At 43.8% G+C, this 26,800-nt stretch overlaps 1 protein-coding gene across 1 annotated transcript in view; it reads left to right on the top strand.

Moving 5' to 3' along the window:
• Window positions 1-240: 240 nt before the first annotated feature.
• The window catches only part of LOC109895569 (bifunctional glutamate/proline--tRNA ligase), a 63,332-nt gene continuing 36,772 nt past the window's right edge, over window positions 241-26,800 (top strand). Inside the window, exons 1-12 of the mRNA XM_020489353.2 lie at window positions 241-461; window positions 8,178-8,262; window positions 8,506-8,605; window positions 9,331-9,487; window positions 12,601-12,746; window positions 12,959-13,047; window positions 13,178-13,304; window positions 15,550-15,742; window positions 15,855-16,026; window positions 23,773-24,006; window positions 24,249-24,333; window positions 24,579-24,638. Of these exons, the coding sequence (XP_020344942.1) occupies window positions 419-461; window positions 8,178-8,262; window positions 8,506-8,605; window positions 9,331-9,487; window positions 12,601-12,746; window positions 12,959-13,047; window positions 13,178-13,304; window positions 15,550-15,742; window positions 15,855-16,026; window positions 23,773-24,006; window positions 24,249-24,333; window positions 24,579-24,638 (1,491 nt within the window). The 5' untranslated portion in view covers window positions 241-418. The remainder of the gene's footprint in view (window positions 462-8,177; window positions 8,263-8,505; window positions 8,606-9,330; window positions 9,488-12,600; window positions 12,747-12,958; window positions 13,048-13,177; window positions 13,305-15,549; window positions 15,743-15,854; window positions 16,027-23,772; window positions 24,007-24,248; window positions 24,334-24,578; window positions 24,639-26,800) is intronic.

Genomic DNA, 26,800 nt, shown 5'->3' with positions numbered 1-26,800 from the left:
CTCAAAGCCGTGGTATATTAGCCATACACCACAAACCCCGAGGTTCTTTATTGCTATCATAAACGTAATTAGGGCAGTAAAAATACATGTTTTGTCACACCCATTATATATGGTCTGATATACCACGGCGGTCAGCCAATCAGCAGTCAGGGATCGAACCACACAGTTTATATTTCAAAATAGGTTACAATAATTAGATAATTAGATTTATCCACCAATCCAAAGAAATGATAGGCGGGAGCTAAACGGTGCGCCGTGCCGCTTTGTGGACAACGACTGCCATTGTTCGGGCGGATAGACAAGTCTCTTGTCAGTATATCCATAATCTTTGCTTGAAGAGAACGTTGTCAGAGGGCAGACTTTCGAAAAGCTTCTGGACAGTGCGAGAGCCTTCACGAACAGAAAGGGAAGAGAAAGCATGGCTTTAAACCTTACCATCAACAGTAGCAACCCTCCTTTAGGTAAGCGTGATAGTATTGTTTGAGAGGTAAAGCTAAAATATGGATAAGAATCTTTGGCTAGTAAAAGTAAGCTATCATGTGTCGCCTGACAGTGAGGGTCCGTGATGACAGTTCATTATAGCTACTGAGAGCTAGCTAGACTTCTGTTGTCGTGACACAATGTCGAAACTATCGCCAGGAAATAAGTAATTATAGATGTTATGTTGATATTTAATGTAGTAAATTTATCCTAGCTATAGTTAGATATTTTAAGTTCTCAATGCATGCTGTAACAATAGTCGTTGGAAATGTCAGCTAAATAAGTCACAACATAGCTAACGTAGCTAGCTAGCTTAATAATGAAGCTACGCTAGATGGGAAGTGAACCAGTATTTGGACCGACGATGAATATGACGAGATGATCTTTCTGCCCAGAATGCTTCTAGTCATCTAACCATTAGACAGCTCTGCAAGCGTTGACTTACTGTATGTCAACGCGTTCGTTACTCACCAAATACCTGCCCTGCCTGCAACTATCTTCATTTCTTTTGTTTCGCCCGGTACAGTACCTTAACATATTCACACCCCTTGACCTTAACCACCTTTTGTTGTTACAGCCGACATTTATATTTTGTCACTGATCTACACACGATACCCCATCATGTCAACGGGGAATTATATTATAGAAATGTTTACAAAATAAAATAATGCTGAAATATATTGAATCTGTAAGTATTAAGCCCCTTTTATGGCAAGCCTAAATAACTTAAGGAGTAAAAATTAGCTAACAAGTCAGATAAATTGCATGGACTAACTGTGTGCAATGGTGTGTAACATGATTTTCTTTTAATGACTACCCCATCTCTGTACCCCACACAAACACAGCAAAAAAAGAAAGGCCCTCACTGTCAACTGCGTTTATTTTCAGCAAACTTAACATGTGTAAATATTTGTAAGAACATAACAAGATTCAACAACTGAGACAAACTGAACAAGTTCCACAGACATGTGACGAACAGAAATGGAATAATGTGTCCCTGAACAAAGGGGGGTCAAAATCAAACGCAACAGTCAGTATCTGGTGTGGCCACCAGCTGCATTAAGTACTGCAGTGCATCTCCTCCTCATGGAATGCACCAGATTTGCCAGTTCTTGCTGTGAGAGGTTACCCCACTCTTCCACCAAGGCACCTGCAAGTTCCCGGACATTTCTGGGGGGAATGGCCCTAGGGCCTCACCTGCCGATCCAACAGGTCCCAGACGTGCTCAATGGGATTGAGATCCGGGCTTGTCGCTGGCCATGGCAGAACACTGACACTCCTGTCTTGCAGGAAATCACATACACAACGAGCAGTATGGCTGGTGGCATTGTCATGCTGTCAGGTCAGGATGAGCCTGCAGGAAGGGTACCACATGAGGGAGGAGGATGTCTTCCCTGTAACGCACAGCATTGAGATTGCCTGCAATGACAACAAAGCTCAGTCCAATGATGCTGTGACACTCTGCCCCAGACCACGACGGACCCTCCACCTCCAAATCGATCCCGCTCCAGAGTACAAGCCTCGGTGTAACTCTCATTCCTTCAATGATAAACACAAATCTGACCAACCGTGACTCGTCAGTGAAGAGCACATTTTGCCAGTCCTGTCTGGTCCAGTGACGGTGGGTTTGTGCCCATAGGCGACGTTGTTGCCGGTGATGTCTGGTGAGGACCTGCCTTACAACAGGCCTACAAGCCCTCAGTCCAGCCTCTCTCAGCCTATTGTGGACAGTCTGAGCACTGATGGAGGGATTGTGCGTTCCTGGTGTAACTCGGGCAGCTGTTGTTGCCATCCTGTAGCTGTCCCACAGGTGCGATGTTCGCATGTACCGAACCTGTGCACGTGTTGTTACACGTGATCTGTCACTGCGAGGACGATCAGCTGTCCGTCCTGTCTCCCTGTAGCGCTGTCTTAGGCATCTCACAGTACGGACATTGCAATTTACTGCCCTGGCCACATCTTGTAGTCCTCATGCCTCCTTGCAGCATGCCTAAGGCACGTTCACGCAGATGAGCAGGGACCCTGGGCATCTTTCTTTTGGTGTTTTTCAGAGCCAGTTGAAAGGAGTCTGTAAGCTGTTAGTGTCTTAATGACTGTTCCACAGGTGCATATTCATTAATTGTTTATGGTTCATTGAACAAGCATGGGAACAGTGTTGAAAGCCTTTACAACGAAGATCTGGGAAGTTATTTGGATTTTTTTTTACAAATTGTCTTTGAAAGACAGGGTCCTGAAAAAGGGACATTTCTTTTTTTTTTTAATGAGTTTACAAATATCTGTAAGGCCCTTCAAAGTTGTGCCGGGAGTTTCAAGCACAGATCCATCCACACAAACCAGGGAGGTTTTCTGACAGCTGGTGCAATTGAGTCAGGTTTGTGGGCCTACTTGCTCACACATGCTTTTTCAGTTCTGCCCACAAACTTTCTATGGGATTGAGGTCAGGGCTTTGTGATGACCACTTCAATACCTTGACTTTGTTGTCCTGAAGCCATTTTGCCACAACTTTGGAAGTATGCTTAGGGTCTTGGTCCATTTGGAAGACCCATTTGTGACCAAGCTTTAACTTCCTGACTGATTTCTTGAGATTTTGCTATAATATATCCACATAATTTCCCTGCCTCCTGATGATGCCGTCTTTTTTGTGACGTGCAGCAAAGCACCCCCACCCCCACAACATGATGCTGCCACCCCCTTGCTTCACGGTTGGAATGGTGTTCTTCAGCTTGCAAGCCGCCCCGTTTTTCTCCAAACATAACGATGGTCATTATGTCCAAACAATAATATTTTTGTTTCATCAGACCAGAGGACATTTCTCCAAAAAGTACAATCTTTGTCCTCGTGTGCAGTTGCAAACCGTAGTATTGCTTTTTTATGGCGGTTTTGGGGCAGTGGCTTCTTCCTTGCTGTACGGCCTTTCAGGTTATGTCGATATAGGACTCGTTTTACTGTGGATATCAATACTTTTGTACCTGTTTCCTCCAGCATCTACACAAGGTCCTTTGCTGTTGTTCTGGGATTGATTTGCACTTTTCACACCAAAGTACGTTCATCTCTAGGAGACATAACGCATCTCCTTCCTGAGCGGTGTGACAGCTGCGTGGTCCCATGGTGTTTATACTTGCATACTATTGTTTGTACAGATGAACGTGGTACCTTCAGGCATTTGGAAATTGCTCCCAATGATGAACCAGACTTGTGGAGGTCTACAATTTATTTCTGAGGTCTTGGCTGATTTCTTTAGATTTTCCCATGATGTCAAGCAAAGAGGCACTGAGTTTGAAGGTAGGCCTTGAAATACATCCACAGGTACACCTCCAATTGACTCAAATGATGTCAATTAGACTATAAGAAGCCTCTAAAGCAATGACATCATTTTCTGGAATTGTCTAAGCTGTTTAAAGGCACAGTCAACCTAGTGTAAGTAAACTTCTGACCCACTGGAATTGTGATACAGTGAATTATAAGTGAAATAATCTGTCTGTAAACAATTGTTGGAAAAATGAGTTATGCACAAAGTAGATGTCTTAACTGACTTGCCAAAACTATAGTTTTAACAATACATTTGTGAAGTGGTTGAAACGCATAGCTTGGAGTCATTAAAACTTGTTTATCTAAACTTCCGACTTCAACTGTAGGTACCTCAGTTGCATATTTGGTGAGTAAATGGCTATCTGGTTAATTAAAACATTTTGCGAAATGTTTCTTGCAAGGTCATAAGATGGCTGCATCTTAAATCATTTTTGCACATGGTTCAAGATGATCCAGCCACCCTAATCATAGACTGTTCTCTCTGCTACCGCACCGCAAGCGATACCTGAGTGCCAAGACTTGGTCCAGAATGCTTCTTAACAGCTTCTACCCCCAAGCCATGAGACTGCTAATCGAATGGCTATCTGGACTATTTGCACTGACTCCCCCCTCTATTTTTACACTGCTGCTCCTTGCTGTTTTATCATCTATTATCTATGCGTAGGTGTTAAGTGACTATCTACATGTACAGTACCAGTCAAAAGTTTGGACACATCTACTCATAACAGAGTTCAAAATAAATTCTATGTATGTAAACACATGTGGAATCATGTACTAACCAAAAAAGCTTCACCTGGAATGCTATATTTTATGAGATTCTTCAAAGTATCCACCCTTTGCCTTGACAGCTTTGCACACTCTTGGCATTCTCTCAACCAGCTTCATGAGATAGTCACCTGGAATGCATTTCAATTGACAGGTGTTTCTTGTTAAATGTTAATTTGTGGAGTTTCTTTCCTTCTTAATGCATTTGAGGCAATCAGTTGTGTTGTGACAAGGTAGGGGTGGTATACAGAAGATGTCCCTATTTGGTGAAAGACCATATTATGGCAATAACAGCTCAAGTTAGCAAAGAGAAGCGGCAGTCTGTTACTTTAAGACATGAATGTCAGTCAATCTGGAAAATGTCAAGAACTTTGTTTTTTCAAGTGCAGTCGCAAAAACCACCAAGCGCTGTGATGAAACCGGCTCTCATGAAGGGGACCGCCACAGGAAAGGAAGATCCAGAGTAACCTCTGCTGCAGAGGATAAGTTCATTAGAGTTACCAGTCTAAGAAATTGCAGCCCAAATAAATGCTTCAGAGTTCAAGTAATAGACACATCTCAACATCAACTGTTCAGAGGAGACTGCATGAATACCATGAATAATTGCTGCAAAGAAACCACTACTAAAGTACACCAATAAGAAGAGACTTTCTTTTGCTAAGAAACGCAAGCAATGGACATTTGACAGGTGGAAATCTGTCCTTTGGTCTGATGAGTCCAAATGTGAGATTTTTGGTGTGGGCCTGCTTTGCTGGTGACACTGTCAGTGATTTCATTTTTTAAAAATAAATTGAAATCAAGGCACACTTAACCAGCATGGCTACCACAGCAATCTTCAGTGATTCGCCAGTCCCATTAAGTGCAAACCAGATGGGATATAATTTGTTTTTCAAACACACCTCCAGGCTGTGTAAGGGCTATTTGACCAAGGAGAGGGATTGTGCTGCATCAGATGACATGGCCTCCACATCGCCCGACCTCAACCCAATTGAGATGGTTTGGGATGAGTTGGACCGCAGAGTGAAGGAAAAGCAGCCAACAAGTGCTTAGCATATGTGGAAACTCCTTCAAGGCTGTTGGAAAAGCATTCCAGGTGAAGCATTTTTGTTTACTACATGATTCCATATGTGTTATCATAGTTTGTCTTTACTATTATTCTGCAATGTATAAAAAATAAATACCCTTGATTTTTTTAAACATTTTAATATTACCTTTTATTTAACTCGGCAAGTCAGTTAAGAACTAATTCTTATTTTCAATGACGGCCTAGGAACAGTGGGTTAACTGCCTGTTAAGGGGCAGAACGACAGATTTGTACCTTGTCAGTTCAGGGATTTGAACTTGCAACCTTTCGGTTACTAGTCCAACGCTCTAACCACTAGGCTACCCTGAGTAGGTGTGTCCAAACTTTTGACTGTTACTCTACATATTACATCAATTACCTTAACTAACCTGTGGCCCACACATTGACTCATTACTCTTTTTTTAAATTTTTTACTTTAGTTGGTAAATATTTTCTTAATGTTGGTTAAGCTTGTAAGTAACCATTTCACGGTAAGGTCTACTACACTTGTTGTATTCGCATGTGACAAATAACATTTAATTTGAATAGTTGCTGTCATGGTGTTTGCAATAATAACTTGCTGATGCAAACGACATGAGACCAGCTGGAATTACTTGAACTGGTTTATGCATTCCAATCAGAATTTATCATTGGCCTGTTGATGGGAAGTTATTCACAGTTCAAAGCTGTTGAGTATACAAAAACAACTGTGAAACCACTCTTGTGACTCTTGTCACAGAACAATTTTGGCAAGTTTCTTAAGTATGCATACTAGCTAATCTAAATTGCCAAACACAAGCATTCTGGATGATATCATAATCATGTTTGTTTCCAACATTCAGGGTTGTTTTTCATCAAGAAGTCAGTTCTGCTTCGTGTTTTGTTTCCTTGCCTTGATACTAACGAGGATCGTGATATTGGTATCGTCCCGGCCCTAGTTGACAGACATTTGTCAATTAGACCGACCGCCTCAATTGGGTCTTATGTTGCAACATTTGAAATCATGTTTCTTTTTTCTTTTTCTTTTTACATTGGGTAAAAGTAGATTCAGATCAACAAAATGGTATATCAAACACTGCAGTTGAGGAACAGTGGGAAAGTAATTCTGATTTGAAAGGTAATTAACTTGTACCCCCTCCTTTTGATAAAATGGCTCTTGAATGTTTTGGTACGCCTACTGGAGAGCTCTTTGTCTACACCTATTAAGTAGGTGTAGACAGGTAGGTAGTTAGCTAAACAGTAAACCACAATCCTAACCCACACCTACAGTACGAACGCATTGTCATAGCTAGCCACCATGCATGTAACGCTGGAGTATGAATCTGCAGGTAGGTAAAGTTAACCAACTAGGTTCAATGTTAACTAGCTAACGTTCGCTAACTTGCTAACAGTACGCTTTAACTTGCAAGGAAAACAACTTTCTGACAAAATTCAAAACGCATAATATCTGAAAATGTAGTTAGACTCTTACCCATACACATGGATGAATACATCACAGCAGCGTGTATTTTCTGGGCAGCAATGTTGAGCGCAGTAGCAACACTTCTGCAGTTTTCCATGGCTAATGTTATATTTTTCAAAAAAGCTGCGGTAGCAAGGATTGTCTACACATACTGAGCAGCTAATGTTATAGACCGGGTTGCCCAAAAAATATCAGGGTAAGTTGCTCGAGGCAGGTTGATTTGTTGCTAAATTACGTTGTGATGTCATTGCGTGGCAATGTAAAACTGCGTCATTACGTAGAATACCCAATAACGTGACTCAAATTGACTGGTCATCTCTGCAAAATAAACATGATTTGACATTCATTCAGGTACAGACTGCGACTCTTTTCTGTACTTCTGGCTGTACAATTTTGATTGAGACATGTTGATTCATGTTCTGTTCAAGATCAAACATTCATGACCAACTATATTCATTGGGTTTGGCTCGTCGAACCAGTACTACTGCTGCTGTCAGCCAACAATGATTTGCAATTTGCTGAAATTGCTGCTGGCCTGCTGCTGCCTGTGCACAAGCTGAGCGTCTGCTGCTGACGTCACTCACAATGCACTTTTTCAGCCAGGCATGTGACTGAGTGTGTGACAGAGAAAATAGTTTTTGTGTCATTTAGAGGGAAAATGTGTGCATTTTAGCATTTGAGTCACTTTTCAAAAGTTGCTAAAAGTTCAAAATACAATTTTAAAAGTTTCAAATTGTTGCCAGGGTAGTCTGAAAAGTTGCCTAATCTAGCAACAAAATGGCTAAATTTGCATCACTGGTTATAGACCGAAGCGCGCTACATGGCAGAACAATCCGAACTCATCTCTAGGCATGTCCAGCCTATCCATTATCCTATCCATTGTCTGGTACACAGCAATGTGAGAACATAACATTTTGTGTGTTTTAGAACTTGTTTAGTCTCTGGGGTGCCCCCTGGTTAGTTGGTAACTAAGGGTTATGAAATCAACACACACTTTCCACTTTATATTTAGGGCACTCTGTCAAGTAATGGATGTGTGATAGGACTGGTGAGGTCTTTAGTTTCCAATTACATTGTGATTACTTTCTTTTCCTGCAGGGGCACTGTTGGCAGCCGAGCATGTGAAGGGCAGCGTGAACTTGTCTGTGGATGAGGGCAAAGACAACAAGCTCCATGTCTCAGAGTGAGTACACAACTACCACAACACCTAGCAATGACTTTTTCTTCACAAATGTTCTCGTGACAATGTGTCATTGATGTGTGAAGAGAGAGTAAAGGATTTGTTACTTTTTACGTTTACGCTGTTTAGTTTTTTTTGCCGAAGTACCAATAGTGACTAGGCTTATATAAGGACGTTTTATAAGGCACTGACTGTGCAATAATCAAGTGTTTTGTCTGGTGGTTATTCTCCCCCTCTCTCCCTCAGGTCAGTGCAGTTCAGCGACGTGAACTCCATCACTCGCTACCTTGCCCGTGTGACTCCCACTCTGAGCTTGTACGGCTCCAACATGCTGGAACAAACTGAGGTGATAGACTAACACTGCCACACTGATTCCCAAGTGCTTGGGCTTGCCCAAAATTTACCCAGCATTATTAGCTCTCGCTGTGTTATGGCTACTCAACTCAGAGCTTGGAGGCCCCACTAAATACATTTTTATATATTTTTTTTAACCCCCCTTTTCTCCATAATTTTCATATCCAATTGGCAATCCCGTACGGACTCAGGAGAGGCGAAGGTCCTCTGAAACAGAACCCCGCCAAGCCGCACTGCTTCTTGACACAATGCACACTTAACCCAGAAGCCAGCCACACCAATGTGTCGGAGGAAACGCCGTACACCTGGCGACCATGTCAGCGTGCATGCGCCCGGCCCGCCACAGGAATTACTAGAGCCCGATGGGACAAGGACATCCCTGCCGGCCTAACCCAGACGACGCTGGGCCAATTGTACGTCGCCTCATGAATCTCCCTGTCGCGGCCGGCTGAGACAGCTCGATATCAAACAAGGATCTGTAGTAATGCAGTGCCTTACACCGCTGCACCACTCGGGAGGCCCTCACTAAATTAATTCAGCCATTCACTGCTATTTAATGGATCAACTTATTATTACTTGAACCTTATCAGTTGCGATGCAGCTATATCCAAGGCATTTCAGATTGTGTGCCATTCGGTCCCCTCCCCTCCTTACTATTGCTCAACTGGTCTACTTTTCAATACCCTCCCCTTCATCCCCTCATCTGTCTCTCTCCAGGTGGACCACTGGATGGAGTTCAGTACGCGGCGCGTGTGTGGCCAGTCGGGCCTAGCTACGGCCCTGGGGGAGCTGGACATGGCCTTGGCTCTGCGCACATTCCTGGTGGGCCACAGCCTGACTCTGGCCGACCTGTGTGTGTGGGCCGCGCTCAAAGGTCAGTCAGTCCCAGTGACTCAGCTGACCCTAGTGGGCGTCTAACTATATAACCAAAGATGGATGGGGTGTTGTCTTGTCTCTGACTATGATTCAATAATATGACATGCAATTTTATCAAATCGATTACCTAATGTTTCATTGATTACGTGATTGAACAATGCAACAATTAAACCATTACTAACCTGGGGCACCATGGAAGCATTAAGTTATATAATAATTTATATAGAGTGGTTATTTCCTGAATCCACTTAAAGATATGAATATCTTTTATATCAATAGCAGTTAATAATTAAACGTCACCTCGATTGGTCTCATTCTGATTGTCGTAAGTACTTGGTTATCTGCACGAACCCTGGCTGAGAAGTTGAATCAGCAATACACAAATTGGTTCAATTATTTATTTATTAAATACCTAAATAATCACACAGAATTACACAGATCTTCATTGTAAAGGCTTTAAACACTGTTTTCCATGATTGTTCAATGAACCATAAACAATTAATGAACATGCACCTGTGGAACGGTCATTAAGACACTAACAGCTTACAGACGGTAGGCAATTAAGGTAAATTATGAAAACTTAGGACACTAAAGATGCCTTTCTAGTTACTCTGAAAAACACCAAAAGAAAGATGCCCAGGGTCCCTGCTCATCTGCGTGAACGTGCCTTAGGCATGCTGCAAGGAGGCATGAGGACTGCAGATGTGGCCAGGGCAATAAATTGCAATGTCCGTACTGTGAGATGGCTAAGACAGCGCTACAGGGAGACAGGACGGACAGCTGATCGTCCTCGCAGTGACAGACCACGTGTAACAACACCTGCACAGGATTGGTACTTCCGAACATCACACCTGTGGGACAGATACAGGATGGCAACAACAGCTGCCCGAGTTACACCAGGAACGTGCAATCCCTCCATCAGTGCTCAGACTGTCCGCAATAGGCTGAGAGAGGCTGGACTGAGGGCTTGTAGGCCTGTTGTAAGGCAGGTCCTCACCAGACATCACCGGCAACAACGTCGCCTATGGCCACAAACACACCTTCGCTGGACCAGACAGGACTGGCAAAAAGTGCTCTTCACTGACGAGTGGCGGGTTTGTCTCACCAGGGGTGATGGTCGGATTTGCATTTATCATTGAAGGAATGAGCGTTACACCGAGGCCTGTACTCTGGAGCGGGATCGATTTGGAGGTGGAGGTTCCGTCTGGGTCGGTGTGTCACAGCATCACCGGACTGAGCTTGTTGTCATTGCAGGCAATCTCAACGCTGTGCGTTACAGGGAAGACCATCTCCTCCCAATCTCCTCCCTCATGTGGTACCCTTTCTGCAGGCTCATCCTGACATGACCCTCCAGCATGACAATGCCACCAGCCATACTGCTCATTCTGTGCGTGATTTCCTGCAAAACAGGAATGTCAGTGTTCTGCCATGGCCAGCGACGAGCCCGCATCTCAATCGCATTGAGCACGTCTGGGACCTGTTGGATCGGCGGGTGAGGGCTAGGGCCATTCCCCCCAGAAATGTCCGGGAACTTGCAGGTGCCTTGGTGGAAGAGTGGGGTAACCTCTCACAGCAAGAACTGGCAAATCTGGTGCATTCCATGAGGAGGAGATGCACTGCAGTACTTAATGCAGCTGGTGGCCTCACCAGATACTGACTTTTGATTTTGACCCCCCCCCCCCTTTGTTCAGGGACACATTATTCCATTTCTGTTCATCACATGTCTGTGGAACTTGTTCAGTTTGTCTCAGTTGTTGAATCATACAAATATTTACACTTGTTAAGTTTGCTGAAAATAAACTCAGTTGACAGTGAGGACGTTTCTATTTTTTTGCTGAGTTTGATCTGTCCTGTCATGAAAAGCCCCTAGTGGGCTAACCCAATATGGCTGGTTACGCAAAGGAAGGGGGTTGAGTTTCAATGAAAGAGCGTAAATACAGAATCTTATGCATTCTAATAACCGCCCAAAAGGGAAAAGGAAAATGCAATATATATATTTACTCTGAGTTGCGCTTTGATAGATGGGTCGAAGATTGAAGACTGGTTTTCCCAGCAGAGATCGCCATTGTCCTTTTTGAAGAATCTTTCTGGTCCTAAAGTTGTAGAGCGGATCCGTTAATGTTCCCTGTTGTTATTAGGAGATTGTCTGTCCTTTCTTAGGCCATGTACGCTTACAGCTGGAGCTGATAACTCAACGTCTAGGAGGTATCACTTCTTCTTTAGGGAATAATCATTCAAAGTTCATACCAAGTTGCCACAATCAGCTCTCGCTGTATTCTGGCTGGTCTAGTTGATATAACCATTTCTGCGTGGTGATTGTCAGCTCCACATTGACATTTGCCCTTTTAAACGTATGGACACCAGTCCTCATGTCATTGCGAACTGAGGTTGACTTCTGTCAACGGGCTTTTGCACTGGGGGAGAGAAGGGTGTGTTTCATTGTTCTCAACCAATGTCTGTTCACTTGGGCGTGGCCACTGAGTGAGAATAAGTTTACTTATGAAAACAATTCTCTCATTTAGAAGCTAAAATCACATTTAATCTCCCCACAAATAGTTTCATATTTAAATTGCACAATTCCATGTGAATCTGCTAACTAGAATGTGTTGATTTTCCAAGATACAATTTGTCCTCCTATCATCATCATCATATATATATATATATATATATATGTTCCAGACAACAACTGATCTGACATCGTATTCTTTAAGTACCAACGGACACTTTCAACTGGTTGAGAAAGGGAAATATTGTTCCATTCCCCAACCTTGTGATGATACTGTACTTTCTCTGTGGTGACACAGGGTTTTCCAATAGTCCATTCTGTAGAGTGGAGAGAAAAGGGGGAAAGGTTATTTATGGGGGGGTCATAAACCTCACCCAACAGGGCAATGTCATGACAGTGTAGACAGTCATACATAATAGCGCAGGCAAATGTATATCTAAAAACTTAACTATTTAGATGCACCTTGTACTAGATGCACAGAGCTATATTGATAACATATATCTGATGTTGAGGGGTCGAGGCTAGGCATTGATCTTGGACTTGACAGTTGTATGTTCTTGCCCTCTCTCTTTCTCTCTCACACATTCACACGTGTGTCCGTACAGGTAGCAACGAGTGGCAGTCAATCCAGAAGCAGGTGGGGGTGTTCTCTCACGTGGCTCGCTGGTTTTCATTCCTGGGCTCCCAGGTACCCTTTACTGCAGTGAGCAACAAGTATGCCAACAGCAAGGCCCCTCCTTGCAAGTCCGATGTAAGTAACACAACTGCCAAAGGTTAACTCGCTGTATGTCTCCTCTTTGCATTGGAAATAATGGATTTCTGTCTGTAAATCCAATGTAAAGAGGAGTCCTAGCTTGAAATCTGCGCACTTCACACAAACTTACACTTAAATCAACCATGCATGCATTCCCAAATCCCTCTGCCTTTATCCTCCTCTCTCTGTCCCTACTCTCTGAGGAACAGGAGAAGAAGCAGGACTTGGGCAAGTTTGTGGAATTGCCGGGAGCCGAGATGGGAAAAGTGGTGGTTCGCTTCCCCCCTGAGGCCAGCGGGTGAGTGTCACCACTTGGCACAAAAACAACAGTGTTGTGTTCATTAGGAACAAACAGCAGAATGTATTTTTAACATTTTAAAAGGGAAATGTATAGCTGTTACTTGTATTAATATTTCTATTCCTCTCAGGTACCTGCACATTGGCCACGCCAAGGCTGCCCTGCTCAACCAGCACTACCAGGTGACATTCAAGGGCAAGCTCATCATGCGCTTTGACGACACCAACCCCGAGAAGGAGAAGGAGGACTTTGAGAAGGTATTCCCCCAAATGTCCCTTTTTTATTTTCTTTTGGTTAGCTAAATTGTTTCATATCAGTTATTTTCTCTTGATTTATAAACCATCAAGTGTGAAAATACTGTCTACATGCACGTTGAAGAATTGCTTACACATTGAGGCAATACAACGAGAGAAATAAAGTACCACATTAGTTACAACGCATTTGGGAAAATCTCCATGCTGATACAGGGTGGTATTTAGGGTTGGGCGATATTACGATAGCATCGGTGATGATTGACTGTGTCGTTGATGGTGACAACATCGATGTGACGGGTGATAATTTAGTGTTTAGCCTATTTGAACTTGAATTGGTCTGCACAGTAAAGAACGGAGTCTCATAGTGCAGGGCAGCAGACAAAGGATATAGCTAATAGAAATAGGAAAATTACTATTTCAATAAATATGTTATAGGCTAGAGAACGCAAGAGAGTAATCTAGGCCAGACGGAGCGGAGAAATCCACCAAAGAAAATATATTTTTTCCCCGCTGTCTGATGCATTATCTGTCGTAGGCTATATCCTAAACCTAACCTAATATTTTTTTATTATAATGGAAACTAACTCTCTCTTCTCTAGCTGTTTTAAAAAAACGTGGCCTATATTCTCTTCTCTCAATTGGACTTCGGGCTACGCTTTTATTATTTTATGCATGGCTTTCTCCTGATCAAACAATGATTGTAACGGAGTTCCATCTGTTGTTTGACTAGCCTAAAAATGTAAAGTAACCATGGGACTAATAATAAGAGAGAACAAACTATCAATAGCCTATAGAAAAATGAAATTCCAAGTTTATTCAAGTTTATGCTTATTAAGAAAAATGATTCATGCGGCCTATAAAATCCCTCCATGTGCGAGGGTGAAAACCAAATGTCCAATAACCTATCCTCCTCCTAGGCTCTTCATAAAAGATAAGTTAACTCTTAAGGATCTGCAGATATGCATATTCTTGGTACCATTTGAAAGGAAACACTTTCAAGTTTGTGGAAATGTGAAAGGAATGTAGCAGAATATATAGATCTGGTAGGAGATGATACAATGAAATAAACAACCGATCTTTTGTAAAAAAAAATATATATAATTTAAAGTCTAAATCTTTGACATGCAAGAGAAAGGCCATAATGTATTATTCCAGCCCAGGTGCAATGTGTGAATGTGCAAAGTTTTAGACTGATCAATGAACCATTGCATTTCTGTTCAAAATGTTGTATCAAGACTGCCCAAATGTGCCTAATTTGTTTATTATTAACTTTTCATGTTCAAAATTGTGCATTCTCCTCAAACAATAGCATGGTATTATTTCACTGTAATAGCTTCTGTAAATTGGACAGTGTTTTTAAATTAACACAAATGTAAGCTTTCTGCCAATATCAGATATGTCTATGTCCTGGGAAAGTTTCTTGTTACTTACAACCCTCATACTAATTGCTTTAGCCTAAGTTAGCTCAACCGTCCTGTGGAAGGGACACCGATCCCGAAGAATTTTATAGTCTAATCCTATAGGCTATTTTCAAATCATGGCTTTGAGAGATGGAACAAACAATATTGTTTATTTACTATTATTTTATGAGGCAAATAAAGCAACTCTCTAGTTGAGTACAGTCGACTGCTTCTATCCAGCCCATGATGTATAACCTAAGGCCGTTACTTATCAGACTGTCACTGCTCCATCATGTGCGCCCCACTAAGACAAACACCCTCCGTTTCATGCAGAAGCTCCTCCACCAGAAAGGAATATTAAAAAAGATGTGCTGCCACTTAGCCTCTGCCCAGGCTATCGACAACGTTATGATTCATCCAGTTCATTCGTTTTGGGGTAATAGGCCAACTGGTGTTTTTGGATGAGTTTTGGGGGAGGTGTTTGCCAATAAGAGGCAATACATTCATATATCAATGCTTTCTGGGTCCATAATCACAATAGGACAAAGGTTGACATCGCCCAACCCTAGTGCTATTCTGACCTGAGATCCTTGTGCCTTACTCAAATGTTCGTACAAGTCTCCATTGGCATTAATCTGAAAGTGTGCGTTTCACATGTTTATTTAAACTCGGAATTGGACTCTAATGGCATGTTTCCACCGTAAGAATTGCTTGGCCTAAAGACAGACTTTTGTGTTTCCATCTCTGAGTATAACTGGCCTGAAAAAAGACTTGGTGTGCCTTGAGGACTTTGGTTGTAATGAAACTCCTGAAAACTCTATCCACCTGTTCCCTCTGTTTTATCATAGGTGATCCTGGAGGATGTGGCCATGCTGCAGATCAAGCCTGACCAGTTCACCTACACCAGCGACCACTTCCCTCGCATCCAGGGCATGGCGGAGCAGCTGCTAAGGGAGGGCAAGGCCTACATCGACGACACACCCCCAGAACAGATGAAGGCGGCGAGGGAACAGCGCACCGAGTCCCGCCACCGCAGCAACTGTAAGGAGAATGCGAGTGGAGCAATGGCTGAATTTCACCCTCAATCCGTAGGCACTGTTAGATCTGAAACTATTTGATATGATCATCTTCACCCCTTTCTCGCTCTCCCCAGCGGTGGAGAAGAACCTGAAGATGTGGGAGGAGATGAAGGCGGGCACGGAGTACGGCCAGACGTGCTGCATGCGGGCCAAGATTGACATGGCCTCCAACAACGGCTGCATGCGCGACCCCACCCTCTACCGCTGTAAGAATGCCCCCCACCCCCGCACTGGCAGCACCTACAGGTAGGGGGACACGGCATGCTACCAACATTTTTTAAAATGGAATTAATGCACTTTTTAAAATGATTTCACCTAATGCACTAGCAAATAAACGATTTCTGTATTTTTTATAAAGTCTTAAGGACAGGTTTTACAATACCAAAAAACTCTAATCAAATCAAACTTTATTTGTCACGAGCTGAAAACCAGGTGTAGACCTTCCTGTGAAATGCTTACTTACATGCCTTAACCAGCAATGCAGTTCAAGAAAGAGCTAAGAAAATATTTACCAAATAAACTAAAGTAAAAAGTATCACAATAAAATAACGAGCTTATATCATCACTCATTCCAAGATGGCGTAGCAGTCGGACGTCTTGTCGTGTCGTGTCCCTTGTATATATCGTATTTATCGTATTTTTTTTTTTTTACATATTTTTCTTCGCATATCTTTTAAAACATTTTGCTAAACCTCAACTTCCAAATACTCTCCTGCAACCTGCCTCACCCAATGTTGCTATTTTTTTCTGAAGTATTTATATTTACTCCGGATCCCCTCAACTGAAGCTAGCCAGCTAACTACCAGCTATCAGTCAGCAAACCATTGCTAGCGGTCTTCAGCTAACCGGTCATCAGATAACCTTTAGCTCGGAAAGCTCTCGCCAGTTCGAACAAAACGACTCTATCCAGAGCATAACGGACCTATTATTATTTTTCATCCCCGGATTCCCACTGCAAACGGAACATTTTCAACTGGATCTTCACAACTAGCTAACCGCAACCCCGGATGATTACTCCTGGCTAGCGTTTCCACCGACTTAGCTTGAAGCTAGCCCGGCCAGAGCTCCTGTGCTACCACCGAAGCATACTCCTGGGCTACAATATCCGGACCCACGACCGGTCTATCGATGTCACCGCATGAAGAGGCATAAACAGACTCACCCCATCGCGACGCCCCCCCAAAGGCTAACTTTCTAGCCCTTGCTATCTCCTTGCTTGCTAATTCGGCCTGCTAACTGCTAGCTTGTTTAGCCCCGGTCCGCTAACCTACTGTGGTAGCTACTGTTTTAGCTAGCTCTCCCAATTCAACACCTGTGATTACCGTATGCCTCGCTGTATGTCTCTCTCAAATGTCAATATGCCTTGTATACTGTTGTTCAGGTTAGTTATAATTGTTTTAGTTTACAATGGAGCCCCTAGTTCCACTCTTCATACCCCTGATACCTCCTTTGTCCCACATCCCACACATGCGGTGACCTCACCCATTACAACCAGCATGTCCAGAGATACAACCTCTCTCATCATCACCCAGTGCCTGGGCTTACCTCCGCTGCACCCGCACCCCACCATACCCCTGTCTGCGCATTATGCCCTGAATATATTCTACCATGCCCAGAAATCTGCTCCTTTTATTCTCTGTCCCCAACGCTCTAGGCGACCAGTTTTGATAGCCTTTAGCCGCACCCTCATTCTACTCCTCCTCTGTTCCGCGGGTGATGTGGAGGTAAACCCAGGCCCTGCATGTCCCCAGGCACCCTCATTTGTTGACTTCTGTGATCGAAAAGGCCTTGGTTTCATGCATGTCAACATCAGAAGCCTCCTCCCTAAGTTTGTTTTACTCACTGCTTTAGCACACTCTGCTAACCCTGATGTCCCTGCCGTGTCTAAATCCTGGCTCAGGAAGGCCACCAAAAATTCAGAGATTTCCATACCCAACTATAACATTTTCCGTCTAGATAGAACTGCCAAAGGGGGAGGAGTTGCAGTCTACTGCAGAGATAGCTGGCAAAGTAATGTCATACTTTCCAGGTCCATACCCAAACAGTTCGAACTACTAATTTTGAAAATTACTCTCTCCAGAAATAAGTCTCTCACTGTTGCCGCCTGCTACCGACCCCCCTCAGCTCCCAGCTGTGCCCTGGACACCATTTGTGAATTGATCGCCCCCCATCTAGCTTCAGAGTTTGTTCTGTTAGGTGACCTAAACTGGGATATGCTTAACCCCCCAGAAGTCCTACAATCTAAGCTAGATGCCCTCAATCTCACACAAATCATCAAGGAACCCACCAGGTACAACCCTAAATCTGTAAACAAGGGCACCCTCATAGACGTCATCCTGACCAACTGGCCCTCCAAATACACCTCCGTTGTCTTCAACCAGGATCTCAGCGATCACTGCCTCATTGCCTGTATCCGCTACGGAGCCGCAGTCAAACGACCACCCCTCATCACTGTCAAACGCTCCCTAAAACACTTCTGTGAGCAGGCCTTTCTAATCGACCTGGCCCGGGTATCCTGGAAGGACATTGACCTCATCCCGTCAGTTGAGGATGCCTGGTCATTCTTTAAAAGTAATTTCCTCACCATTTTAGATAAGCATGCTCCGTTCAAAAAATGCAGAACTAAGAACAGATATAGCCCTTGGTTCACCCCAGACCTGACTGCCCTCGACCAGCACAAAAATATCCTGTGGCGGACTGCAATAGCATCGAATAGTCCCCGCGATATGCAACTGTTCAGGGAAGTCAGGAACCAATACACGCAGTCAGTCAGGAAAGCTAAGGCCAGCTTCTTCAGGCAGAAGTTTGCATCCTGTAGCTCCAGCTCCAACTCCAAAAAGTTCTGGGACACTGAAGTCCATGGAGAACAAGAGCTGGGCTTGACAATCTGGACCCTCTATTTCTGAAACTATCCGCCGCCATTGTCGCAACCCCTATTACCAGCCTGTTCAACCTCTCTTTCATATCATCTGAGATCCCCAAGGATTGGAAAGCTGCCGCAGTCATCCCCCTCTTCAAAGGGGGAGACACCCTGAACCCAAACGGTTACAGACCTATATCCATCCTGCCCTGCCTATCTAAGGTCTTCGAAAGCCAAGTCAACAAACAGGTCACTGACCATCTCGAATCCCACCGTACCTTCTCCGCTGTGCAATCCGATTTCCGAGCCGGTCACGGGTGCACCTCAGCCACGCTCAAGGTACTAAACGATATCATAACCGCCATCGATAAAAGCTAAAAGCTTTCGACTCTGTCAATCACCATATTCTTATCGGCAGACTCAGTAGCCTCGGTTTTTCGGATGACTGCCTTGCCTGGTTCACCAATTACTTCGCAGACAGAGTTCAGTGTGTCAAATCGGAGGGCATGCTGTCCGGTCCTCTGGCAGTCTCTATGGGGGTGTCACAGGGTTCAATCCTCGGGCCGACTCTTTTCTCTGTATATATCAATGATGTTGCTCTTGCTGCGGGCGATTCCCTGATCCACCTCTACGCAGACGACACCATTCTATATACGTCCGGCCCGTCCTTGGACACTGCTATCTAACCTCCAAAACGAGCTTCAATGCCATACAACACTCTTAAACGCTAGTAAAACCAAATGCATGCTTTTCAACCGTTCGCTGCCTGCACCCGCACGCCTGACCAGCATCACCACCCTGGATGGTTCCGACCTTGAATATGTGGACATCTATAAGTACCTAGGTGTCTGGCTAGACTGTAAACTCTCCTTCCAGACTCATATCAAACATCTCCAATCGAAAATCAAATCAAGAGTCGGCTTTCTATTCCGCAACAAAGCCTCCTTTACTCACGCCGCCAAACTTACCCTAGTAAAACTGACTATCCTACCGATCCTCGACTTCGGCGATGTCATCTACAAAATTGCTTCCAACACTCTACTCAGCAAACTGGATGCAGTTTATCACAGTGCCATCCGTTTTGTCACTAAAGCACCTTATACCACCCACCACTGCGACCTGTATGCTCTAGTCGGCTGGCCCTCGCTATATATTCGTCGCCAGAACCACTGGCTCCAGGTCATCTACAAGTCCATGCTAGGTAAAGCTCCGCCTTATCTCAGTTCACTGGTCACGATGGCAACACCCATCCGTAGCATGCGCTCCAGCAGGTGTATCTCACTGATCATCCCTAAAGCCAACACCTCATTTGGCCGCCTTTCGTTCCAGTTCTCTGCTGCCTGTGACTGGAACGAATTGCAAAAATCGCTGAAGTTGGAGACTTTTCTCTCCCTCACCAACTTCAAACATCTGTTATCTGAGCAGCTAACCGATCGCTGCAGCTGTACATAGTCTATCGGTAAATAGCCCACCCATTTTTACCTACCTCATCCCCATACTGTTTCTATTTATTTACTTTCCTGCTCTTTTGCACACCAATATCTCTACCTGTACATGACCATCTGATCATTTATCACTCCAGTGTTAATCTGCAAAATTGTAATTATTCGCCTACCTCATCTCTTTTGCACACAATGTATATAGAATCTCTTTTCTTTTTTTTCTACTGTGTTATTGACTTGTTAATTGTTTACTCCATGTGTAACGCTGTGTTGTCTGTTCACACTGCTATGCTTTATCTTGGCCAGGTCGCAGTTGCAAATGAGAACTTGTTCTCAACTAGCCTACCTGGTTAAATAAAGGTGAAATAAAATAAAAAATATACAGGGGGTACTTGTACCGAGTCGATGTGCAGGGGTACAGGTTAGTCGAGGTAATTTGTACATGTAGGTAGGGGTAAAGTGACTGCAAGATAATAAACAGCGAACAGCAGCAGTGTAAAAACAAATGGTGGGGGGGGTCAATGTAAATTGTCCGGTGGCCATTTGATGAATTGTTCAGCAGTCTCATGGGGATATAAGCTGATAGAGCCTTTTGGTCCTATACTTGGCGCTCCGGTACCACTTGTCATGAGGTAGCAGATAGAACAGTTTGACTTCGGTGGCTGGAGTCTTTGACAATTTTTGGGCCTTCCTCTGACACCGCCTAGTATAGAGGTCCTGGATGGCAGGAAGCTTGGCCTCAGGAATGTACTGGGCCGTACGCACTACCCTCTGTAGTGCCTTGCGGTCAGAGGCTGAGCAGTTGCCATACCAGGCGGCGATGCAGCCTGTCAGGATGCTCTCGATGGTGCAGCTGTAGAACTTTCTGGGGACCCATGCCAAATATTTTCTATCTCCTGAGGGTGAATAGGCGTTTTCGTGCCCTCTCCTCGACTGTCCTGGTGTGTTTGGACCATGCTTCAAGGAACTTGAACACGCTCCACTACAGCCCTGACAATGTTAATGGAGGCCTGTTCGACCCGCCTTTTCCTGCAGTCCACAATCGGCTCCTTTGTCTTGCTCACATTGAGGGAGAGGTTGTTGTCTCTGACCTCCCTATAGGCTGTCTCATCGTTGTCGATATTCAGGCCTACCACTGTTGTCATCAGCAAACTTAATGATGGTGTAGGAGTTGTGCTTGGCCATGCAGTCGTAGGTGAACAGGGAGTACAGGATTGGACTAAGCACGCACCCCTGAGGGGCCCCAGTCTTGAGGATCAGCGTGGCAGATGTGTTGTTTCCTCAATTACTTCCTGGGGGTGGCCTGTCAGGAAGTCCAGGTTACAGTTGCAGAGGAAGATGTTCAGTCCCAGGTTCCTTAGCTTATTGATGAGCTTGGAGGGCACTATGGTGTTGAACGCTGAGCTGTAGTCAATGAATAGCATTCTCACATAGCTGTTTTTTTTGTTGAGGGAAAGGACAGTGTGGAGTGCGATTGAGATTGTCATCTGTGGATCTTTTGGGACGGTATGAGAATTGTGTGAGTGGGTCTAAGGCAGGTGTGCCCAACCTTCTTTGACGTGAGATCTACTTCTTCATTTGCCATCCTGATGAGATCTACCAGTCTCTAAACCAACCAACAAAATGTATGAAACGCAACACACCACTGAGTATGGACCTGCTGCTATGATACCTATTTGATACCCAAATATAATGTGGACCAAAAACATGTTTTCCACAATTCGTGCAACTCATTTATTTTCCTACCTTAGTGTGTTTTTTGGCATTGGGTGGAGGCAAGTAGTTTTTCATAGTCTGTAGCAGCTTGTTGCAAGTCTCATGCAGGTCACAAATTGGTCCTCAGTCATAGTAAATCTGTACTTGGACTTTATTTTCTTCATGTGAGAAAATGCAGACTCACAGAGGTAGGTTGATCCAATAAGGGCTGATAAGTTGAGAGCACATCTTGTTATGTTGGGATACTTCTCTTCTTGCAGTAGCTCCCATAACTCTTCCTTCATCTCAGTGGCTGGCCTGAATATCAGCTGAATGTCATTTTTAATGGTGAGAAATTCCGTTTCTGCTTTAGTTGTGTCCAACTGAAAAAGTGATCCCATTTTGGAGGCAATGACTTCCACATTTATGTCTGTGACAAATGGAAAGCACATATAAGTGGCAATAGGCTCAAGTGATGCAAAGTCAGAGAAACTACTGTCAAACTCAGATAAGATACTCTGGACTTGCTCCACGTAACGTGCATTGTAAAGCTGTGCTGTGTCCTTGCCCTGTCGTTCAAGTTCTGAATGCATGTGTTGACAGAAGTGCAGGTCCTTACGTTTCGGCTTTCTTGTGAGCAGTCATAGTTTGCATTTAAATGTTCAGAGCTGATCATGTCAGTTACATGTTTTCCTTTTCCTTGCAGTTCTACATTCAATTCATTAAGCATGTAAGTTATGTCAATGAGAAATACTCAATCCAGTAGTCACTGTGTGTCCTCTAGCTGTGCATATTCTGCATGTTTGGAAACCTTGAGAAACTCCTTGATTTCAGGCAACAACTCACTGAAACTCCCACATCCGTGTGCAGCAGCAGGTCTGTGGTCTCCGCTTTAGTCTCTTCTAAGTGAATAGTAAATAGACTGCTACGAATAATATAGATGAGAACTCTTGGTAGATAGTGTGGTCTACAGCTTATCTTAAGTTACTCTACCTCAGGTGAGCAATACCTCGAGACTTCTTTAATAGTAGACATTGTGCACCAGCTGTTATTGACTAATAGACACACACCCTCGCCCCTTGTCTTACCAGACGTAGCTTGTCAGGCCTGCCGATGAGTGGAAAATCCCGCCAGCTCTATATTATCCGTGTCGTCGGTCAACCTCGACTTGGTGGGACATAAGATATTACTGTTTTTAATGTCTCGTTGGTAGGATAGTCTTGACCGTATATCATTCATTTTGTTTTCCAATGATTGCACGTTGACCAATAGAACGGATGGTATTGGAGGTTTTCTCACTTGCCTATGAATTCACATCTCCGTCTTTTCTTCACGCAAATGGGCCTGTTCCCGAGAAAGCAGTATATCCTTCGCACCGGACTCGTTCATTCGTTTTTTTCCATTTCTAGGTGATTAATCGCTGTTCTGATGTCCAGAATTTATTTTCGGGCATAAGAGACGGTAGCAGCAACATTATGTAAAAAATAAGTTACAATGAGAAAAATAGCACAGGTTAGGAGCCCGTAAAATGGCAGCCATCCCCTCCAGCGCCATTCATTGGGCGTGGGTGACTTTTCCTGCAAATGCACATTTTGCAATGTTATACTGTCACTCACTCAAGCGCAACAAAATCAGTGGGGCACCCCCATGCAACAAATTGTTGATTCTCCCCAACTGTCTAGTTTTAATTCCTTTTATAGATGATCTTATAAAAAATATATAGCTCCATAATTTTTTTATACATACTTTGTATGGTTTTAGTCATTTCAAGGTTACACTGAAATATTTTTGCCTGCCCACCGCTGCTGAATGAATGTAGGGGAAACACTGGTATCACTCTTGGTTCATGCCTGGCAAATATGGTATATCTTGTGCAGCAGCTCACAAAGGTGCATTACAGGCTTCACACATTTCATAAAGACATACAGGGGGACAGTATAGAAGCATTCTCCTTTCCAAAATAGTGACTCAACCCTCTTCTTACCCCTCCCCCAGGGTGTACCCCACGTACGACTTTGCCTGCCCCATCGTTGACAGTGTGGAGGGCGTGACTCATGCGCTGCGCACAACAGAGTACCACGATCGCGACGACCAGTTCTACTGGGTGATCGAGGCGTTGCGTCTGCGCAAGCCCTACATCTGGGAGTACGCCCGGCTCAACCTCAACAACACTGTGCTGTCCAAGCGCAAGCTCACCTGGTTCGTTGACCAGGGCTACGTCGATGGCTGGTGAGTCCACTAATATCCTTTCTACATGACAGGGTGTTGGGTTCACTAGGACACACCATAGCAAAATTGTATGTACCTGTGAATGAAGACCGGTGTTCTAATTTGACAAGTTCAGGAAGTACCACTCTGTTTTTTTTAAACAATCTCTCTGGAATAAATAGTCGCTTTTCGCTGGTGAAGTAGATTTTTGAGATCCGTTGGTATAAGATAATCTTCACTATTTTCTTTCCCCTCTCCCTCAGGGACGACCCTCGCTTCCCAACTGTCAGAGGTGTCCTGCGCAGAGGAATGACCGTCGAGGGCCTCAAGCAGTTCATCGCTGCCCAGGTGTGTGTGTGTGTGTGTTTTGCTATGTACAACCCCGTTTTGAAAAATTACTGTCTAAACTGCTTTCTAGTACTCAGTGGTTCCTCAGATCTTAATGAACTGTGTGTATGTGTGTCTAAGAACCTTGGGGATGTTGATTTTCATCCCATCTTACTTTCAGGTTTTTAGCCTGTATCCCCCCTTTTATTCCCTTGTTGATTCCTTCTTTGAAACCTTATTTAGTTTTTTTCCCCCCACTCACCCAGGGTGGATCCAGGTCTGTGGTCAACATGGAATGGGACAAGATCTGGGCCTTCAACAAGAAGGTATGCCTGCATGGACACTGATATTCCCATCCACATATCCCTACATACCCATTTGGACTGATCCTGATTGAATCCTGCCCCTTGATCCTAATTAAAGCCTGCCACTTTGAAACCCACTGTAGGGGTGAAGCTGGTCACCTCACGCCCATCCCATATGAAAATCGGTGGCATGAGGGGAAAATACATTGTTGGTAGATTTGACAACTGTATTGTAGGTTTTTAGAAATGTTCAGTTATTTAAGTTTTTGGTTGCCCAAATTGGTTGGAGCAAAATGAAATGCTCTGAATCCCTAAGGAAGCTTGTTTCACGTGCACACACACATGGTTCCTTTGATAGGGTGCCTACTCACAGCTTGCATTGCTGCCTTCCTTGTGCTGCTCTTTTTCTCCTCTGCTTGACTCCTTTTCCTCCCTTCATCCCCCACTTTCCATCCTTCTGTCCAGGACATTCTACACAGGGACACCTGAAGTCAATCTTAAATGAATTATTCTTTGTCAGCAAGCTGAAGATGTAACAGTCAAATTTAGATGCATAAAGTACTGGTCTGAAATGAGCTCCACCAGGGCAGTCCCGTTAGATCTCTTATATACTGATTACACAGACGAGCTACATTTGCATGATTTAGCTTCTTCATCATTAACGTTTGGTTCATGCATGTGACTGACCAATACCTCACGAGGCTTCTTCTCTCCAAGCTGAGACCTTGAAACTGAGAGAACCCTTTCGATTCACATAACAATGTTCTGGATGTACTGCCAAATTGCTTATTCTAATAGGGAGGATTCCTCTCAGTCACGATGAATCAGTCACTTGCATGAACCCAGTCGAATTGGTTATTAGAAAAGCACAAACATAAAATCTTCCTGCACATTCCCTCCTCTTCATGACGTAGCTCTGTCAGTGGCTTAAACTTAGAGTGGCCGTTTAATGAAGAATGTACAACTTCTTCTTCTTCTTACCTTAACTATAAGGGTCGGTTTCATAGACCTAGATTAAGTGTAGTTCTGGACTAAAAAGAATGGTCAATGGAGAATCTCCACTAAACTTCATTTTTATTCCACGAATAGACTTAAGGCCCATGGAAACCGACTCTACTTTTTGAGGAGACTCTAGGTTCCTGTCCAAATCATTAGCCTTTACGTTTGATTGATGTGATCATGAAACAAGTTTCTCTCAAAATAAACGTGAATGTCACCGTCCAGCATACTTTATACATAGTGGGTGTCACAAACTGATTAAGGTTCTTAGAAGTATTTGGCCGATTTTTATTTGTATTTAAAAATATATATATATTATATATTAATTTTTTTGCCACAGATTAAACAATTCAGCCCCATCTGGGAGACTAACATTCATTGCAATCATATCCCCCTAATTTATACACTCCTTGCTACCTTTCAGAATGTCATGTAAATCTTGGCATTCCATTGTCTGTCTGCATGCAGTAACTGCCTCTTAAATTTGCGCACCTATGCGTCTGGGCTGGATGACGTCATGCAAAAGTGCTCCTCCATGGTCAGGGGGGCTAGGTGTTGTCAAGGTGCCATTTTTTTTGTGTCCAATATACAAACACCCCATTCTTCTAAACCATTAATGATTTTAACATTGCTATGTATGTCATATATTATATCTAGGGAAGACATTTATTTCCCCTCTAAGCCCATGATATTGGCAATGAGGAGGGGAGGGATGTAGTAGATGTACCCGATCCTGTCTGAACTTGTTTTACCCACTCCGAACCTCCAGTCTCTCTCTCGTTTGACATTGAACTGCATCTCACTTTCTGTTTCCAAGCTGCCAATTAGCTGTATCAAGGTACTCCTCCTCCTTCCCTCCATATTTGTGCTTTCCATCCTGTCCCTCCACCGTCTTCTCCAATCTGCATTTTCATTAATTCTACAACAATTTTGCTTAAATCCCACTTGGAGCAAATGTTAAGCTCATTCTGGAGTCTGACTCCTAGTCACTTCTGAGAAGAACATCCCTATAAAGTTAACTTTCTTCCCCTACCCCCATACTGCTCTCTTAGACACTCCTGTCCCATTGCTTATGTGTCCCTGATTTTTCCGGCCACCTCCCATTCCCACAACTGGCAGCTTTGAGGTGTAGAGGTGACTAGCACAAGGAAAACAGTGGATTCCAGTAGACTTCGAAAAGTGAC

This window comes from Oncorhynchus kisutch, linkage group LG8 (genome assembly GCF_002021735.2).
Source record: "Oncorhynchus kisutch isolate 150728-3 linkage group LG8, Okis_V2, whole genome shotgun sequence".
Classification (NCBI taxonomy): domain Eukaryota; kingdom Metazoa; phylum Chordata; class Actinopteri; order Salmoniformes; family Salmonidae; genus Oncorhynchus; species Oncorhynchus kisutch.
This window is presented reverse-complemented; position numbering and strand designations above follow the sequence as displayed.